Source organism: Anoplolepis gracilipes, chromosome 10 (genome assembly GCF_047496725.1).
Source record: "Anoplolepis gracilipes chromosome 10, ASM4749672v1, whole genome shotgun sequence".
Classification (NCBI taxonomy): domain Eukaryota; kingdom Metazoa; phylum Arthropoda; class Insecta; order Hymenoptera; family Formicidae; genus Anoplolepis; species Anoplolepis gracilipes.
In genome coordinates, this window is record NC_132979.1 from 4336169 (window position 1) to 4358225 (window position 22057).

Sequence of the window (22057 nt, forward strand, 5' to 3'; positions counted from 1 at the left end):
CTAATATGTCGTCATACGTGTACGTAATACAGTATTGGAGAGATAGTTTACGAGAGATATTTTACGCAACATAAACCAGAGATGTCGATGCCGCTATCTCCTGGATAGTTTGATACGCAATTATGATCTCCGGACTCATTCTCTTGGTCTCATAGTGAAATTGAACGAAGAATCCTCCAGGCGTCGAAATCCCTCGCGATGAAGTCAGTTTTTATAACAGTTTTTATTTATAAAATTGATTATTATTTTTTCTATTCTAATTTAATTTCACAATATTCTTTTCTGATGGCACTTGATATTTATATTTTAATTAAAACGTGCGATTACTTTTTACCGCACAATCATATGTGAAACTCTTCTCAGTAATTCTCAGTAATTTATCTAATTAAAGGTGTTTGAAACTCCTATACGTAGTTTTAAGTTTAACTTCTTTAATTAATGATGCCGTTTCATTTGGCTAGAATATTTCAACGCAATAGAGTCTGCATAACGGGCAAAGATGTTTCTTCAGGAAGAGCTCGTCGACGACAAACTCTATTAAGTAGAACATCTCATTTGACGTGATCTCTTAGTCCGGTGATACGCGCACGACGACCTGGTGTACCGTCACACAAACTCTCAGCTTCTTAATAATTAACAATCCGCGGCTGTACTTTGTGCATAAATTCGATTTTAACCCAAAGTATTACAGTATGTAAAGTATGGAAATGAGAACATGCTCGGAAAATGTCCCGTAGCAAAATTCGCGCATAAATCATAAGTTTAAGTATATTAGCGACACGAAGATGTAAGTGCGGTTGATACATCAGGGATTGCGAGGCGACACGTTATACAAAAATAGCTGATTAATATTGAATTTTGCCGTCGGATTTTCTCGTATAATTCGATCACTTTCCGCGATAATCTTCGTATATCGCTCGATCGCACGCTATCCGATCAACTCTCGAGTTGCATCAAGATATCTGGCGTTTGCCGGTACACGAATTCAATAGCTTTAATGCGTTCGATCGTACCGTGAAATATTTGCCCATATATCACTAATACTTCGCGAGTCGTTTGGCTTAATGTAGCTGATATATATATTATATATAGCGGCTATGCCGTTTAATGTTTCTATTAGAATTATTTCGAGCGTAAAAGCAGTAAAGATATGTAGCGAATAATGAGTGTGCACTTAGAATATAATTTACGCCCGTAACATGTATGTTTTAGAGAGCATATACTATATTATAAATATATATATATTAAAATAATATATGTGTAATAAATATTCAAATGATATGTATATTTTTATCTTTGGTTTTTTACACGTTGCTTTATACTCTTTTATACGGGCTTTTTTGAAATACAAATTAATGTCAGACTATTAGTTAAACGGGCAGTGGTAATACTCTATACATTCAGAAAATAATATGATGAAAAATGAAACCTTTTTGGTGAAACATTTTGTTTTTGATATATGTTATTTTTGTTTGTGACATATATTATATTCTAATATATGTTTACGCGCCATTTACATTTTTTATATCGTTACCAGCTTTTCGTTTGATAAAAGTTTAATTAAATATTATATCATATTTTATGGAAATTAATAATGATATAAAAGATATTGCAGAAAAAAAGGCGTTATTATACATAGACATTGATTTATCGCAAGTAATTTGCGTATACTTTGATATGCATTAATATATTATGCATTTGACGCTTACGAAATCAAATTTATGCATATCTTCTTATAATAGACATTTTGATATCAGTTTCAACTCACAGGTGTACCATATTGACACGTATTGAGATGCGTCGACACAGGTATAGAACATATTGATTTTTTTTGCATCCTTTTGCGTGAAGTTTTTATTAAAAGCACGAGGGAAAGAATGGGAATAAAGAAATCAGGTGAAGTATGCGTCTGGAGAATCGTGTATAAGCAGCTACGCAATCACGCGTCGTGTTCTTTGGATCGATCATTCGCTGTCGTTGGCAGTGTGCATTATGATCCATTATATTATCACAAAACCCCATCCGCGTATACCATAACTGGATCCTTATTGCCCCTATGTACGAGTTCTTTGCAACGTTTCGCAGACAGACCTTTTGCTTTTAATCATAGTGCAATAAAAGGTGTTGAAAAAAAGCACATATTTATACACATATATTCCATATTAAACTTTTTTTATTAATGTGTTATACATATTTATTTATCATTCTTAATTAAATATAATTTAATAGGTTGATTTAAAGAACATTCTAATTGGTGGGTTAATTTTCATATTATATTATTATACACTTTTGGGAAAGTATTTTTTAAAATTACTTAAAATTATTTAAAATAAAGTTATTTAAATTATTTATTACTTTAATATACTTGTTAAATACTTGTTAAATATAGGGGGTGAATTAACTAATGAAACGATATTGAGAGATGTCCGAGGAATGATTACTCTTAAAATATCGAAGAATATTTTACGTCTACTATATTACCACGCTCCATAATTTCATAATCCCATCTTAAGTAGCGCGAACAAAAGTACTGAGTATGCTCGTTTTTGACAAACTTATCTCCCCCTAATCCACTCTTATAAAAGTTTAATTGACCTAATTGATTGATATCGAATAATAGTTGCAAAAAAGTTTCGAACAAATTTCTCCCAGAAATGCAAAATTTTAATGGTGTTTTAATTATACATAAATTAACATTATTTGATTATACGAATAATGTCGTCGTTCGATCATATGATTACATGAATGAATATTCAAACTGCAAAATGAAGAGAAAATTTTTTGTCATTGGCAATTTGCTTGCATTTTCTAAAATTAAAAAAAATCTTTGTAAAAATAAGAACATTAAAATGAATCTGTGAAGATTAAATCGAATGTGTGAAGAAAATAGGTATAGGTACGTAAAATATATTACGCAATAATATATTTTCTCAGTTTATTTGTTGGTGATTTTAAATATAACATATTACGGAAAAGCACGTTTCGTAATCGATACTGCATTATCAGCATGCATGAAACATATCTCTTCCATCTGATATTTTACAAATAAACTAAATTTATAATGATAAAAGAAGTTATATGTATATTTTTAGAAATATTGCAATTAAAAATATTAATATAATTTGCAGTTGCATATACATGTAAAATAACACAATTTCGTTGTGTAAATAAATTATATGATTATCTTTTTCAAAAAATATCAAATATATCGTTAATGAAAAGTTTAAGTCATATTACTGATCATTTGACATTTGTCTTTAGACAAAAACGAATATTTCGGAACATTTCAAGTTTCTTCTAGTTTGAAAAATGGAATGCAACACAGCAAAAGCGACAGGATAGTTAGCATGATAAAAAACTTACACAACATCCTTTGACGTGAATGAGTGAGATCTGCTGTAATGATACCTGAAATATGCAACTAGTTACAACATCAGTTGTTTATAACATCAGTTAAATTGCATAAGTTTAACTAACGTTTTTATTTGAGTATCACATACTTTTGTAATTTTTGTATAACAATATAATATTTAATTTTGCGATCTATTTCGACAGTGAGGAGCCTGTTAAAGCAGCCGTTTGAAACAGCTGATTTTACTTTCAAAAAGAGCTTTTTTAGAAAAAAAAAGATTAACATAATCGGTAAGATTTATGTAAACAGCTTCACCACCGACCACAAAAGCGGATTTCGTGGCGCGCGTCGATATGAAGTTTTCGATACCACTAACGCGTTTTAGTGCACATTTATTTCTCGAATGTGTTAAGGAAACGGGTTCATATTTAAATTAACTCGATGCTTACCACATTCAGTTCGTCTTTCGCATCACAGCGATGTCGTCGCGACCGCTCGAGAGAATTATGTCTCGTCATAATTTTATACGAAACCACATTCGCATTCAGATAGAGACGAGCAAAGTTAGAAATTATAGCTTTCTTTTCTCTCTCTCTTTATCTCCCTTTCTCTTCTTCTCTCTGCTCATTGATGTTATTACAATGGTGAACATCATTCAAAACTCAGTTCAACATAAGCGAGAGTCAACGATAATACGTAGAAACGTTTCCTGTGCACACACTCGGCATATCCCTGCGGGAATATATCTATTTGCCGGCCGTATACCTCCTGTTGCTCGATATTCTATAGATTGTATAAAGAGCAAACACAGGTGAGCGCACTGAATAAATCAGTCATATCTAACTATGTAATCTCTTATTATCGATTCGAGAGCGTAATTTATTCTAGCACACATTAACACTATATATATATAATACATTTAAATTTATTCGTATCGTAAAATGAACGTGACGGAATGAAAGAATTTAATCGAAAATGTCTTTGACTTTGAAAATATTTTACTTTTATCACGCGACATTGTAATCAAAAATTTCGAAATCAATCGCGATGGCAAAGTATGTGACTCATTGTCAGATACATTCTGCACATATATTACACAGTATTGAAATGTACAGATTGCTTTCTGCTATCAAGCAAAAAAACCTTAAAGTTTTTGCCGACTAAGTTTTACCGAGAAGCGTGAAAAGAACACAAGGGATATAAAAAAAAAAAAAAGAGAGAGAGAGAGAGAGAGAAAGAGAAAGGGAGAAGAGGAAAGTTGCGAGAAATACATAGCAACCGAGCGTCTCGTATTTTAAATCGAGAGAACGTTACCCTCCTTCAAAATGCAACCATCTACTCCGTCTCTTGTCTCGTTTTCACCCTCGTTCCGGTCTCATTTTGCATTCTACTCGTTTTCCATCCCTTTGTCTTAGATGTGAAGCGCGCGAATAATTTTCGCGCTACCTCGCACCTTGACGCATTCGCGGCTAGAATGTGAGTGCCGATTTCGATTTTTGAGACTTCAACTACGTATTACATATTCTCGAATCACATTTTTCGCTCTCGATTCAATATCTCCGAATCGAGATCCACATGACTTGACATACTATTGACCAATGTACGATACATGCCTTTATACACGAGAATGCGAATCCTTTTCAAGCTCGTCGCCTCGAATGCATTACCAACGAAACAATGTTACATCTCTGACAATTGCTCGCTTTCCGGTTGAGCGATCGTTGCACTCTGATTGCGACATATTTTTTTCTGACCAAAGGAAAAGTTTTATCATCTATGGTTTGCGGCGATTTCGCCGGGAGCCCCGTGTTTCTCTTGCGGATAAAAACGATGAATTTCATTACATAATGTAATTCTGCATTACGACGTTGAATGCACTTGGAAAAAAGCTATAATAACATGGATAAATTTGAAATAAAGGATAAATATTTATCGCGCTACAAAAATGTAAATTTCTGTTGATTTCATGATTAAATAATACAATTAATATTTTAAAAATAAAAACAAATCACCAGAAAATATGTATCACGTCCCAGAAAACTTATACATTATCTTCATTTTATTAGAATTTATAATATGTTTAAAAATATATATCATTATTATAATTCTCATAATAATACGTATGCTCTCTCAAAGGAATGTACCGTCAAAATGTCAAAAGAAACGAGATCGCGAAAAATCGAATAGGAAGGGTAAAGAAATATGTGCACGCGGTGCTAAACACTCATAATCGCGCTTTTTATTATACCTTTATTCACCTTCGGCCGAATGCTCGTATGGAATGAATGGTATATAGATCTTTTGTGTGCAGCAGTTTATGAACTTGGTTAAGAGTCATATAGCTTTTGTCTCGTTTATCAGTTTTGTAATAAATTTCGATATACTTTAATGATAAAACCACAAGTTTCTTACAGTCGATCAATATTTTAATAAAGCTGACCACCGTTTTACGTTATGCCGTTCGAATATATTCCTTTTATGAAATTGCCAATTTATTTACACATCGTGCTAATAACTCTGAATATTTTAACCGCATTAGTGTTTATCCATTATTATTAATATCATTTAAATTAATAAATAATCGCGTGAAACGTGTAATTTTATAATGTATGATCGTTGACACAGAGGAAAAGGTTTTATCGAAGTGTACGCTTGTGTTAAAACAATATTTCGCTTTCCAAGCCTATAGACAGAGTGCTAGAATAGGCGATGTATGTTTTCTTTCGATCGATCTTTTATTTCTTACCATCGCTACTCGTGCGTTACGCACCTGCGTTCCGCACGAGTATAACTCATTTTTCTCCCTCGAAGAACAACTAGTTACATCTCATATTATTATATTATCGTATTATCGATTTATATTTTATTTTTTGAAATTATAAATGTATTTTCCATTGTTATAGTAACAATCATTTATTAACACAATCATTATTTTATTTTCAATAATTACTAAGAATCGTAATTACTAATGGTTATTGCTGTAAACCAATATATAATATGTATTATAAATAATTTGTATAAATAATAAATCTGAAGATTTTAAATAATGCGTAACATAAGTGTATATATATATATATTCATTTTTAATTATCATTAACAATTAAGAATTGAATTTGAGAAGTTGATAAATGACTTTTTGCGCATTAAATTATGCTGGAAATTTTATAGCGACGTAAAGTAATTCTTGGTGATACAATTTAATATCCGTTTCATACTAGGCATTGTAGTCCAGATCGGTTTATGTAAGTTACGACATACAATCATTAGCCTTATCGAAATCGCAATTACATTCGACGATGGCATCGTGCACGAAATCGGTTGTAAACAGGCGGTTAGCCGCAACGCTAACGAGTTCACCCTCAGCGCGTTTGTCGTCCTTTCCGTTATGGTGATTAATCGGTTAATTTCCGGTAATCTCGTATATCCACGATCTAATACAATCGATAAGTAATATATGCATCTCTTCAACTTACAATTATTGCATTGCTATTTTCTTATTCTAAAAAGAAAGGACACACTTTTAATCATATTTCACGGAAATTGAAATGTAAAGCGATCTTTACTTTACAGGGGATAACATTATTATTTTATTATATTTAATTCTCATCGTACGTTTTGATCGATCGTGCCATAAGTTTTTCTCCCGAGAAAATGCTTTAATTAACCAGAATTCAGCTTTTATTAAAAATATTTCTTTTTTATTTCTGAAATATTAGATAGAGGAAAAAGAAGAGAGCACAAAAGATAAGATGAAAAAGAATAAGGGAAAAAAATTGATCTGCTTTTGTTATACGCGCGCAGCATATTCATAACTTTGTTCTACGAGAATGACATCGTTGTAATTTTAGCGAACTTTGTAAAACTTCGCGGGAATTAGCCTCCTGAATGGCTTGGGAGCGGGTGCCTTTGTGGGTGCTTTAACAGGGTACTCGGCTGATGTAGTGGGCTGTGTCTTATCTAGATATCTTGAAAAATGCTGGTGAATTTTGCTCTTAGATTTCAGGGCTGTCCGTCGAGAGAAGACCTCGCTCCGCGGTACGGCACGGCCTTTCTGTTAAATCGAAACGCACCCGAGAGGCAATTACTTATCCGCCGACGCGCGATGCTTAAGCTACAGCGGGGTTAGTACGCGAGGGAAATCGAATCACAGCGAGATCGAGCATTTAGATGGATCTGCATTGAGTATTGTGCTCGTTACAACTCGCAATATTACGTTAATTAGTCGATTTGCTATTTCTGTAGCGAAACATCTATTCTCGCTTGACGTCACAAGCATCCGAGAAAAACTGACAATAAGAAAGATGCGAATGATCAAAAATATAAGATTGACAAAATGACTCGTTAGGTCGCGTCTGTATCTTTGCTTCTCCCTATGGAATATAATTTCTTATTATGTCAGTGATTTATTTAAATCGATTCAGCGATCCGGAAATTGTAGCGGATTTGTTGAACGAGGGAATTGATGAATGTATAAAAAGAATTGATTATCCATGGTAAAATACATTACAGCATATAAATTACAGAAATGCGTTTAGTTATGCTTCAGTGATAGGTCAATATGGTAATATATCTTACAAATCGTCGAAGAAACTATTGCTGTAATTCATATCGATTCTTCATATTGAACTTATTACAATTTTTATTTTCTTTCTCTTATGTCATAAATGCAATGAAATAAAACTTGATTATATTGATGATAAATTTATTTCGAGCCGTAAATTGCACGAATGTTTTAGTTAGGTTTCGATGACTTTTTAATATGAGAGATAGATAATAGGTCTCATACACGGAGAAACTTTTATATTAAAAATTACTATGGTATGTAGCAACTGTGGACCATTAGGAACATTCCAAGTTAAACTGCTACGTAAAATTGTAAAAATTACGTCAATTACGTCAATTTTTACAGTTTTACATAGCATTTTAAGTTGGAATGGTTACTACGTATCATAGTAATTTTTAATATAAAATTTTCTCCGTGTAAGTTGATAGCTCAAGACGGATTTGAATTCGTTGTAACGCGTACTGTAATGTTGTAAGTTAACCGTAATTTGCACCGATCCTAATCCCATTACGAGTTTCATCCTCGCTTCCATCACCAAGCATCAATAGCTGTCTCCAATGACCCTTCTCCTCGTTTCCATAGCGAATTCCTCTTCTGTTAATGGGAAACGACGTTTATCGGTCGGTGCCGAATCCGCGTTTTCTAACCATTCTAACGCGTACATACATCCCCTCTTTCTCTTTCACCCTGCCTCGCGTCGCTATCTTTGCGGGTTGCAGGCCACGATTCGCTGATCGGCATGCAAATTCTCGCGATTGGCACGGAAATGAGCCGCACCAGTGTCTCCTTCGTGCTTCTCGTAGTCTCATTCAATCAAAATGCGAGACAGCGTGATCGAGTGCTAGCGTCTTATCGTACTTCCACCTGCCGCTCGTAAATCTCCTTTTTCAGCCGCGATTTTTACACGCCTTCTCCTTGCATAAAAGCTTTCACTTCTTCCTCGGATGCTCTTTAACTGCGCATTTTCTTCCCACTGGCGTGCTAATTGCCGCGAATATCACGTGCGCAATCTCCAGTATGCAAATTCGCTCTGGTTTTCACACGATCTAGAAATCCAGATATTAGACGGTAGAATAGTTAAGAATGAAATTAAAAATATATATGCATGCGAGAAAAAAAATATCATCTAACTCTCATATTTTTTAAGCTTTCAGCTGCAAAAGAATATGTAAAAGAGCCATTTTAAAATTACCGATGAATAAAATAAAAATACACTGTGCTTGTGAAATTTTTTCTTTGATTCTTTTCTGTTTTAATTTTATAATTTTTATATTAATTAAAGTAAAATAAATAGATGTTATTAACGAGAAACTTTAATTAATTATTTGCTCAAAATTTTACTCGTTTTTACAACAAATATTTTAATCTTCACGTTCATATACGGTGTTTGCATATAAACGATTCTAGAGAGAAAATGAAATTTCTGATTTTAGTTTATATAATATTATCGTTAATATACAGAAATTTAATACGCGAAGTACAATACTATATGCTTTAAAGATGAATACGGTGCTGAAGGGAAGTAAAAACAAAAGATCATAGAAACATATAATCTATTTCGCTCCATATTTCCGAGTAACAGCGTATTTCTGCGTTGCAATAATATTCTTGAGTTATAATTCTGATTTCATTGAATTAGTTCCAAGCAATCATATTTTATATCATAATTTTACAGATAATTGTAAACGTTTAACTTTACCATGTTTTAGTTATTTTAACTCATTGTTTTGAGAAAAGCATTATGTAAAATAGTTACAAGCTATTGAAGGTTCGATGTATGCTTTTTCTCAAGAGAATGAACTGAAATAACCCATGAAGTATATATATACATACTGCAAAGTGTTGTTTACAAAATAGCCAGCATAATTGTTTTACGGATGCCTTTCCAATTGCAACGGGATGTATTAAATTGCATTACACATAAATAATATACGTAAAAAGATTAGTAGAATGAATAAGTAAGTCTTTTATTTATATAGTACAGCACACATGCAACCCCAGTGGATTAACGAATCGCAACCTCAACCTCGCAACGTTAATACACGAGTACCTCTTATTTTCTATGCATTATGCAGGTGGTACATAACATTACCATCGCGAAAATAGTTTTCGCTCGTCTGATCCGCAACAAATTACGAAGCGTATTTAGATTTTCGGGTGGCAGCGCACGAGAAGACTTGTTGGAAAATTGTTCGTCATCGCGATGTATTCATGATTTATTTAAAGAATAAATAATGTCGGATTTAAAGCACTTTGATTTATTAGCGAACTTGTGTGGGCTTGCATTAACAACATAAATCTCGATGTACCTGTGACGATGTATCGGACAAGAATTCATTTTAAAGAGGACAGGTGTTTAATTGATGTGAAGTACGATACCAACTTTCACGTCAAACTATAAATTTGCACATTAATTATGTAAATTTATAGCTTGTCATAAGATTATTATGTTAATTACATTAATTACTAAATAAAGGTATATTACGAAATAAAGGTATATTACAGTTCAATTATCAGCCGTGAAGTAAATTTATAAATTATTTAAGTTCCACGATCAAGAGTATAATCTCGTCAATTTTTCAATTTTCAATTTTTCAGATTTTCAATTTTAATCTTGAGGTTTATCTCCACGCGCCAGCACGTTCTTATAAAAGAATGTCAGCGCTCATTGAAAATCTAAAAGCGCTTCATTATGAATCAGTAGAACTGAACGGGGTCCGTCAAACATTGTTCGCATCTTTTTATCAATGCGCCTCGCTCGAATCGGTCATACTAACCGAAGTGCGCTCACACGTTTTACCAGTTTCATCGATCGTCTGTACGTCGATCCTCGATCCTCCTCCGTGCAGCGTGTTTATCTATTCGTATCGAGCGACGCATTTCAAATTCGGTTCCGACGGAGAACCAACCTGATCACGTATGTATGTTTATGCAACGCGGGGATGCTAACGTCAGCATTCCGCGCGCGATCCGATTACTCGAGAATTGGGAGACCTAGTCCTCTGTTTCAACTTCTATTTTTAACTGATCTTCGTCAAACGTGAGTGACATAACGTGGAGGGGATGGGTTATAACGGAGCAAGGATTGGTCGATGGATAATGGCGATCATAACCGGGAGCAGTCAACGAGATACCGGATATCTACTTGTAATACGGCAGCCTTACCTATCCTACCTGTCCTACCAGCTGACGAGTATCAAGCGAAGCAATTAGTGCCGTCGTCGGCGTTAACGAAGTTTTCCGTGGGCGGCAAAGTATTCGGAAAGGAATTAAGGGCAATGGATAAGAAGGTCGCGCTTCTGATGCATTCACGTCCTCGTATCCCTTTTCCCTCTTTCTGAATCGATCGCGAATTAATTTTCAATATGTCAAACCATGAAAGCGGACTCGACGAATGCTGCTGAATAAATTTTAGAATGTGACAAACAATTAAATCTACGGATTCATGAAAAACAGCTGAATCTTCGTTTCTGCGAGAATAATTATTACTCCAGCAAATAATAGGATCAAGTATTAGAAATTCCATTTTCTATCGGAACAACGTCGTTTTAGACGATTCAACTCGACATTTTTTATTTTATTTTATTTTTTTAACAAAACAAATAAATAATAAATCAGGACAATAGTCAATGGAACATATATATATATATACATACTATTGTAATAAATATGAAACAATTGCGAATACACACACATACATCGATAACATGATTGCATTGCACGTGTTTATGGCAGATTTTGATACTGTGCATTATTGTTATACTAATAAATAATTGTTTTGTGTTATAGACTATATATTATATTGCGAAACATAATTGATTTATAATAAAACATTATATATTCAATTGTACGAATGCAATCAGGTTTGATTATTGAATTATACTAAATTCGTCACGCATATATATGACGTTTTTGCAAAACGGCTCACGTCGATTATATCTGCTGGTGTGCAGCACGTTTACGGATGAAGTGGTACATATAGTATATTTGATATACTGCTCGAAAGATGCCCCGGTTTACAGAGATAATCTAATAAGAGAAATGTCTGCGTGCGGCTACTCTATGTCTTTTCGGCACTCGGAGAATTTTCTGAAAATTTTCCAAAAGTCACGGAGGAACAAAAATGCACGTCATATGAACCGTCGCGCTGCCAACGTCATTGTTAGCTAACGGGTATATATATTCTTGAAATCAGAGAAATGTGAGTAGATTATTCTCCTAGTTCTCTCGGTAAAAATACGTACCATTTATCTAACGTTACTTGCGCGCATCCTCGAATTTAAGAACTTTTCAAGTCTTTTAAATATGAGAATTTTGCGAGAGTTATATCATCGCGCGATATTTGACTCAATATATATATATATGTATATGGTGCACGTCCTAGAAAATATATTTAAATGTAATTTAATAACACAATAAATAATCCAATAATATTTCTATCATTTTTCATGTTAAGAAATTTACCTTAGCATAACAAAATTTTAATCACATAGAAACTTGTATAAACTTAATAAAACTTGTAGCGAGTCAGAATAAAAAACAAAAATTAACTTTGCAGTTAATATTTCAAGCGGATGTTTAACATAACTTATTTAAAGTTTAATTACTTAAGTGTTTAATATTAAAAATTAAAAATTTGTAGAAGGAAATAGAATCAGTAGAGAGAAGTCAACATAAAACTCGTTAATTAATTTGTTATCAATCACAAAATTTCGTGAAATTTTATGTTTAATTTTCACTTTGTAAATTTATTTTAACTTGCAAATTTATTCTAGACTTGTCAAGATACTTAACGAGCATAAAAACCTTGACAATTTATTGAAACGCTTTGAAACAGAAATGAAACATTTAGAAGTCTGCAGGAACAGAGTTATGCGAAAGGTCCTTCAACAAGAATACGCGCGAAGATGAATGAAATTTCATATCTCCTTTAAGCTGTCAATTAAAAGCGTTAGAAATTCACAGCCGCGTCGTTGAACTATTCTTCTCCACAATTACTTTCATTAAGGTAACCAACTCCGGCTGTCAGCAACGATTACCGTTGGTGATGAAGTGAAAATCATTATTTCGCAGGAGGAAACGCGAAGTGCGATCGACTGTGATACATACGTATATCGATAACCAGCGCCCGTTTTGCCTGTGACATATCGTCATGCTCGAGAGGATGTATACTAGTCGCAAGTCAACTCTGATTCTCTTTGTTTCACACCAAAAAACAACTCTGTGGTAAATTTTAACATCAAATTAATTACTCTGACGTACGCGGGGAAGATTTGATTTTGCGTTGTCATCAGCGGTTTCCTTTTCCCCACAGATGATATTAGAAAGTAAATCGCAAATTGACTTTTTCACACATAAACATATATTTACAAATATATTTTTACACATTTTACATTACATATTGCTGTCATTGCATACACAATCAGTACGCAATTAAACATCAAGAAGTCTCGCAATTTAATATTTATTAAAATAAATGTCATAAGAATGTAAATTACCCTATAATATGTAAATGGGATCGTGTCGTAAAAGTGTCATGATCTCTTATTAATATTATCTTTTTGGAAGCATGATAAATATATAGATAAAAATATAATATCCTCTTAATCTCTTAGCCTTTTTTATAACGCCATGTGGCATAATGCTTTTATAAAAGCATATATTTTCGCGCGGACAGTGGTCGCATAATCTTGGCTAAGCGCCAATATATGACTCTTAAAATAGCCATTACAAATTTGCTTCATAATTCCTTGCTTACAAGCGGAAATAAATACATAAATAACATTGTCAAGTTAATGAAGGCCGGATATAATCGCAAAAGTAGATTAACTATATTTATTATGAACAAAACATATTTACATATTAAAATATTATTAAAAAGATCCATTGTGAGAGACTGCTTGTTGTATGTTGTAAACACGCGCGAGATATACATATGTACAACGAATGTTTTTATTTCGTAATAATGTGTCGCTAAACTCCTATCACATACATTAAGGTCTTGCGCGAGACAATGTGATACAAAAACAGTTCACGTTCTTTGCGGGACAGAGAATTGCCTGGCTATCTTGCCATCGCAATTACAAAGGTACGCAGTGAAATGTAATTTAAACTGGCAGGAAGAAAGGAAGGAAAGGAATCTGGGTTGTGTGCCGGGCGCGCGATACGAAAGTGTCGATGTCGATCGGCGGAACGTGACGGCGCTTTAACGAGGATTCAATTTTGTCACCGGCCGGAGGAAAAAGAGAAAGAGAAAAATCTGGAAAACTTCCGCAAAGTTTTTCCTCTCTTTCCAGCAGTTTTTTCTCTCTCTCTCTCTCTCTCTTTCTCTATTTTATCATCAGGCGCGTCCGGGAAACTTTCTCTCTCGTGCGCGGTTTCGGCCACGAAACTTTCGCCCGCGGCTGCATAACCACCGTAATTCTCCCTTCAGTTCTACGTCGAGGAATCTTCGTGAAATTTGATCAAGACCAAATATTGCTACATTCGCAACGCGAACTCGAATTTCATTCGCTTCGTCGAAGTGCCGTCGGAAGTTTCTCACCTTCCACGACTCGTCGCAGTCAAGAGACAGATGTGTCAGTCGTGGAAAATGTCGCTCTATAATTTCGACATTCTCGGAAGAAGCTAAATGCAATTTGATCTCCGAGAATGACTTCCCAGGAATGCAAATGTGTTTCCCAGTGATATCGCGTTTACGAATTTGTTGCGCGAATTATGAACGACATTTCGTTCGGTTGCAGCTTTCCGAGCCTGAAATGTCTGCAGGAGATAAACAGCGTTTAAATTTGGATACAAGACAGATATCTTGAGCTACTATTTGTTGCGCGTCCCTATCTTTAATTATAAATCCACCGGATGGCTTTCACTTTGTTTCCCTTTCATTTTCTCGGTGTGAATCCTATTAACTTGGTCGATCTCGGTTACATAACAAAACGTGTCCGGCAACACGAGACCGGAAAGATTTACTCTCTCTCTCTCTCTCTCTATCTATCTATCTATCTCTATATAAGAATCGAAATAGGATTATCATGTCTCGTAAGTCTAACAATAAGCTATATAATTTATACTCGCCCACAATTATGTACATATTATTCAAAGATTCGTTCGTTTTGATGATCTGAGAAGTATCGCCAGCTAAAAGCTTATAGTGAGAGCTTTCGGTTGCGGCGCTTTCATTCGGGATTGAAGTGCTTTTTACTCTCACCAGAGTTAGTATCGTAATTCCAAAAAGAGCGAGTGGCAATTCAATGGGCCACAGCGAAAACAGAACGGTTATTGCCAGATCGCCTCTTCTCTTCTCCCCTGCTTCATCTGCTAGCCCTCAAATAAAATGATATCACGTCTATGCATTTTTACCCGTCATATCACCCCGCCAAATGACATCGCGCGCTCGCGATGCTCTTGCATTTAAATGATGAATACGTGGGCTTTATTACATTCTTTCGAGTGAGCGGTTAATCACTCGTCACTTCCACGAACTTTTGCGATAATGAAGTGCGCCTCTCTTGGGTCAGCTTTGCTCTACGCATTATCGCGGGATTGATGTTGATCGGCGGATAGCTGCAGATCTGAATGGCAAAGTCTGGTACTTTGACAATGTCAGTTTCTTCTCTACATTATTTTTTATTATTAAAGTTAGTGGACGGAAAGTTTGCCCAAGCATTTTTATTAGCATATTTTTAGATTTTAAATACGCGCGTCTCTTTTGCATATTAATATTTGAATAAATTTTAATGGTTCTAAAATCTTCCGACATAAAAGCGGCTGATATTAAAGCTGCGTCAAAGTGTTAAATATTCTCACATATTACTATCTTAGAAGTTTATATTGCGTAACTTAGTAGCGTCTAACGTAAACGGATTAAATATTAACGCAGCTTTACTTTAAGCGATTTGCTTGTCACTCAACGTTTATTGGTTAATATTACAGTTATAGAAGTCTTTTAGGTTATAGCCTGAAAGACATATTAATAAAAAAGAAACGGAAGAGGCTATAAACAATTGAGCTTTTAAGCACTCCTTCAAAGAAAACATCTTTCAAACATAATAGGTTCTTATTCCTTCAAAATTTTGAGTAAAGTTCCATATCAAGATTGTTAGTATAATACGATAAACATGTTTCATGTAGAGATATTTTTTCAAAGAACAAATATTTATAAATATTTAAAAAATTACATCTCTGAAAAACTGAGATATACTTTTGATAAAGAATCATACTTTAGCATGAAATATAACAATTTATTTGTTAAAATAGATTTAGAATTTGGAAAATTATCAATACTCTTTCCAAAGATGGTAATAATTAATTTGTAATTAACTCGTGCTAAAACTAACGAAATAAAATTTGACGAAAACAATTTCGCGTCTTCATTATTTGGCGTAAACGTCAAATCAATTCGGAGTCGCTTGCTTGCGAATCTCCATCCGTGTTTGTATGCGAAATCTCCTAAGGGTGGGTGCATTGCAGTTTCAATTACTTGCAGACGAGACAGAGCAGCGGTGAGGCAGGAGATGGCACGGAAGGGAAAGAGGACATCGGTTGTCCCCCACGGACGCCGACGTCGACGACGATGACGGAATCATCGATGACATCGTCGACGTTGCAGCCGATCATTCCTACGGGGTCGCCGAACTTGTCAACAGTATGTTCCGCCGATGTCTCGATGGATCTGCAACAGCGACGACAGCAGCAGCAATCACAAAAATTATCTTTGATGCAGACAACGGAAATGACGACAGTTGCCGCGCCCTTGTCGCCCCTCAATGGTAAAACCCACCTCTCCACGAACATTCTATCTCTGCCGGCTTCGCCAAAGCGATCATCGACGAGCAGCGTTTCGTCCAGCAAGACGCCTATATCGAAGTCACAGATGAAAGGTAAGTGTTATTTGTATTAAAAAAGATCGATGATTAAAACTGTCCAGTTTAATTTTATTACAAATATGTTTTGCTTCATATGAAACAATCTTTTTTGCGCAATTTATCCGTATATTTGGTGTCATAAATGCGATTTATATATACGATCGATATAACGCTTTATAAACATCTGATATTGAAACTTGGAATTTATTTATTTCCGAAAATTGTTTTTCCCTGATATGTTTGTTAAAAAAAAAAAAACAAAATTTGAACTTTAAACTTTGAAATATATCAGAATAATAATTTAAGCAAAAGCAATTTCATGTTCATTATTACAAGATTAGCACGTCGCTATATAAATTCATCTCTACTCTTTTGATTTGATCGCGTGGCGTCAAATTCTGGATGATGGAGATACATTGGTGGATTCAATTTGGTACGCCTGGGGGAACGATATCTCACCTGTTTGATGTCATCACTCGTTAATCCCGATAAAACTACGTTCGCATGTCGTATAGCTTCGCGCCGGCGTTGTGACTTTATTCAGTTTCGCAGTCATTATTTTTTCGTCGTTATCGCTCTTAACGGAACGTACACACATTCGAGAATGGAAAATCGCTCCAATTGATCGAACAGATTCATACGTGAGATAAATAATTTTGTGTTGCGTACATACATCGTGTTAGCAGACGTCGAAAGATTTTTCCGTGTTGTCTATCACGTGCGCGATTTGTTTTTCTTTCTGCCTTTATAAATATGGGAAATATTATTCCACTCATATGAGGACGAATAGTGATTTCCAATCGACGTCAAAAAAATTGCATTGTACTTAATGCCTGTAATATCGCTTCACATTTTGTGTAGTACTTTCCTTTTTTTTTTTTCATATTTAATTATTCTTGTTAAGCTATCCTTGAATTTTTTATCGCAAATTCTCTGAAATCAAACAGAAAAAATTTTTTTGATCAAAAAATTGATGCTTCCAACTTCTTTAAATAAATGAAACGCGAAAATACGAATAGAATACAAATGAGAATATAAATAATTTTTCTTTTCTTTTGAATTTTGTAGCATATTTTGTAAAGTAATATTAATTTACCAGTATTTATTATATATTAAGATTAAACAAACAGTTTTACCGCTCACTTTTATTGTAATGTCATCATGGCTATAAATTCTAAACAAAGTTTCCTTTAAACTAGAAATTATGTTCTTTAAAGAGCTCGTGATTATCTTAAAGTTTGAAATAGGCGTTCATCACACAGTTTGCTTTAAAAACATTTTGATTGAACATGTCCAACTACAAACAAACTGTTTGTTAAACTTTGTTTTAAATGGCGTAACTTTATGTACTATGCGATCGATTACCTTTCAATTCTATCGAATATATTCAAAATTTGTTTGAAAGCACAATGCAATGATTTACAAAAATAAAATTTACAAGCTTTAAATTTTGTTCACAATCTGTTACAAAAAGAAAATATTTTTCTGACTTTATAAGACTTTGTTTATTAAAAATGTCTTAAAAAGACTTCCTTTGAAACAAGTACATGTAAAAAAGTATCTATACTATTTATTTATTATCTGTATGAATATTGGCTTTGTCAATTGACAGTAATTGGAATCGTAAAGTAAAAAACAGAAAAATACATGCTATTGTTTCATTTTATCTAATAACACCATATGAATTATATAAATTAAAAATTTTTTTTTGCATTGATCTTTATATTAAAAGTCAGAATAAAAATATTTTATTTTTCGTCCTTTATTAATTTACTGTTTTATATATATATATATATATATTATATTACATTAAATTTTTATACACTATTCCTAAACTTTGTCCAAATATTTCAAAACCATATTTAGTATAATATTTATTTAATTATTATAATGTTTAGAGCATTAAAATACTTCGATAATAAATTTTAATTTAAAAAATCGCGCAACTGTAACAAGAATGCGGCTTTAAAGTCTGCATATAATCACGTTCTTGTTAAGATATTTGTTTTGAAACGTGATATGCGCGCGCGATTATAGATGAATCTTACGATTTAATACTCGTGAAATCATATTTATATTTCCCAGTCAACTGAAAAACTCAAATAAAATTTGCCTTGGGACATAAGCTTAACTTATCTCTCCGATACGATTCAGTAGTCAATTGTTGAGAAAAAGTCACCGCAATAGTTTTATTTTGTGTCATCAATAATATTTATTGTGGAAGGGGAGAATTAATTAAAGATTTTCTGTCAAATATCATCTACGTCAATTTTGCAAAAATTTCTGAAAATAAAATGAAAAAAGGAAACAAAAGCAAAGATTGATAACATGTTCCTAAGTGACTAAAAATCCTATAAATAAAAGAGAGAAGAATTATTCAATTTCTCATTTAAACTCAATTTCTATTCAAAATGCGGTTACTGAATCGTCTGCATTGTAAGATGTAAAATTTCACATTTTTTAAGTATTTTATTTGATATAAGATTCTAACTAACTGTAAAACAAGATTCAAGATACTAATCATAAATACAGGCATAAGACACAATGAAATCGTCGATCACGTCGAGACTCGAAGCTTTCATTCTCAAAGCAGCAATCGTGCGTGAATATACAGACACGTGTAATGTGCAGATGCATTGGGAATCAATGACGCGAGAAACGAGGCTATTAAACGATCGAGTCAAGCACCGTCGAACCGAACCCGTACAGCTTGTACAGTCGTAGCTCGTCAAATTCGCTCAGGGAATTCAACCTGTTAGCGACCACCTTTATAGTCAGTTAACCGGCATCAGTAACCGACTTGGAATAAAGAAGAGACAATTCTAGAGAGACTGCACGCTTAATGTCACAGTAGTTAGTAAAATATTCAGCATTCAAAAAAGTTATTCAAAGCGTATAAATATCAAATTGTCAAAAAAGAATATAAAAATGTTTGAAAAATTGCATCGTAAATGAGTAAAATTTGGCAATAGATATTGGAATATTTTATACGTACGATTGTACAGCTGTCAAATGTTTTTAGAGATATTGGAGAGATGAAATAATTTCAGTTACGTCCAGAAAAGAAAACAAAACGGAGTTATTCACACTATTTTTTTTCCTCGACAGAATTCCGAGAGGCCTTCAGGCTGTTTGACAAGGACGGCGATGGAACTATTACTAAAGAAGAACTCGGCAGGGTTATGCGGTCCTTGGGACAATTTGCGAGAGCGGAGGAATTGAGAACGATGCTCCAGGAAATAGACATTGACGGTGAGCGACAACTCTATAATCTGTTAGAGATTATATACTAAAGTTAAAAAGAATTACTAGAATTTTTCCTCCTTAATCGCTTTAATTTTTCGCAAATATTATTGCAAAAGCTTATGTTTTCATCGCGCAACATATTTTAAATTGTATTATATTATCGAACAGGTGTATAATTATTGGCAATTATTGCTACATTTATCCAATTACTATAAAAAGGAAAAAAATTATGTTAATATGTAATTAGTATATTTATTATTCTGAACCACTCGACGGAGATTCGAATGCTGCTTTTATTTAATGATCGTATAATGTTGTGTATTTATAAGGGTATTTAATCCAATTAATATAAATAGGCAGAAAGTAGACTAATTTATGCAATGTAATTGTGTTTGACGTTTGAATCGTTCGATAAAGATTTAAATGCTTCATCCTATCGAAACCCGTGATATTGATTATCATGTATGATATTACATGATATCAACAATTTTTATTTCTTTCCGGCAATCCATGCATTTCGAAAATCCCATTTCATATACCACACATATTGCTGATAAATTACATAGGTAATGGTTTATATAATATCCGATGAAAAAAATACAGACTGACCAATAAATATTCACGAATAAAATAGGAATAAATTAAAATAAATAGAACGGCAAATTCCACACATAAAAATTTGCTTAATAACTTTATTAATACTATTGTTCGTAATATAACATGAAAATGCACTGCGATGTAGCATGAATAAATTCGTAATATTATAATAATATAATAATATCGTTAAATCACACGCCGCTGTTTCTATGCAGCCTTTTGTTGGTATGCCAAGATTAATCATAAAGCAGTCGGTACCCGTATATGTACTGTGCCACAGTTTGCGCAACAAAGCGAGTTGCTAAAGTACGCAGAGCGTATCGCCCGAAAGTTTATCGTCTTTTCGCATATCTACCATCGCCAAAGTAAAGTATCGTGCCCGTCGGCAAATCGGTCTTAATTGTAGTTAATTCTCGAAGCATTCCGACAATGGCCAAGTTCTTGTCAAGAGAAACTCTTTATTATAAACGAACCCTCTGATGTTGGCTCATTTTCCGTCTCTCTTATTTGATTTCGAAGATTCTTCTTCAATTTCGCCTCAACTCTATCCTTTTATGCCTTTTGCTGTATCCAATTTTGCGTTATCCTCTGCGACCTCTTCGAAGTAGGATTTATAGAATATCTTTGAAAGCGAATTCGTTGTTATACGTACAGCGTAAACCATGGTTTGGAAAACTTTTCCGATAATATATACTTATATCAGAATACTTTTCCACATAGACATAGATCATAGCTTTTTCGGAGCTGAAATGAACAGCAGCGGAAAAATGGACAAGACCTTTTTCTTTCAATCGTATTATTTTAATACATTTCTAGCTACGCGTTGAATTTTTTATTAATCACGAAAAGCAATGATTAGGTTTTCACAAATAATAGAGAGACAAAATTATTTATTTATAAAATCTGCGATATAATCAGTGTAATTATTATCATCTGTATAATGATATATTGCTATAAAAATTTTATAAAATTGAAATGGTTGCAATTTAGCATTTCATAATACGCGACTATTCAATACTTTTTCTCGTTGAATATTTGTTATTGATGATTCGCGGAAGCATATCGGCGTATTGACGCCAAATGGTATAAAAGTCCTGTACCTGTTGCTAGTCTGCAGTGGTGCGCTATATCAATCATTTTCCCTCTAATTAAGGAAATTATGAAATAAAATATCTGCATTGAAAAACGATCGTTCTCTGCTCTTCGAAAAAGAACTCGATAAAAAGGATTTTTGAAAAATTTCGTGCTTTCAGACCGTTTCGCTTTGCGACAAAAAGTTGGACGATGATATTATTAAAATGTACATGGATATATACTGTGCGAATGTGAATCGAAGCTTACGCATACTCGAAAAAGTAAAATAATTATGTGACGGAGATAAATCGTTTTGGAAAAACGAGACGTTATCACGCTAAAATCCCGCGTAAATGGTAG

General features: G+C 33.6%; 1 protein-coding gene across 6 annotated transcripts in view; it reads left to right on the forward strand.

Moving 5' to 3' along the window:
- Positions 1-22057, forward strand: part of LOC140670002 (uncharacterized) — a 60093-nt gene that overhangs the window by 10393 nt on the left and 27643 nt on the right. For 2 of the 6 annotated variants that reach the window (XM_072900323.1, XM_072900318.1), the window contains 2 exons: positions 16402-16795; positions 19889-20032. In XM_072900323.1, the coding sequence (XP_072756424.1) occupies positions 16489-16795; positions 19889-20032 (451 nt within the window). In that variant the 5' untranslated portion in view covers positions 16402-16488. Of the gene's footprint in view, positions 1-11641; positions 12118-12624; positions 12925-12969; positions 13143-16401; positions 16796-19888; positions 20033-22057 lie in introns of those variants that run through there. The other 4 variants (XM_072900320.1, XM_072900322.1, XM_072900321.1 and 1 more) reach the window with 4 other exon arrangements.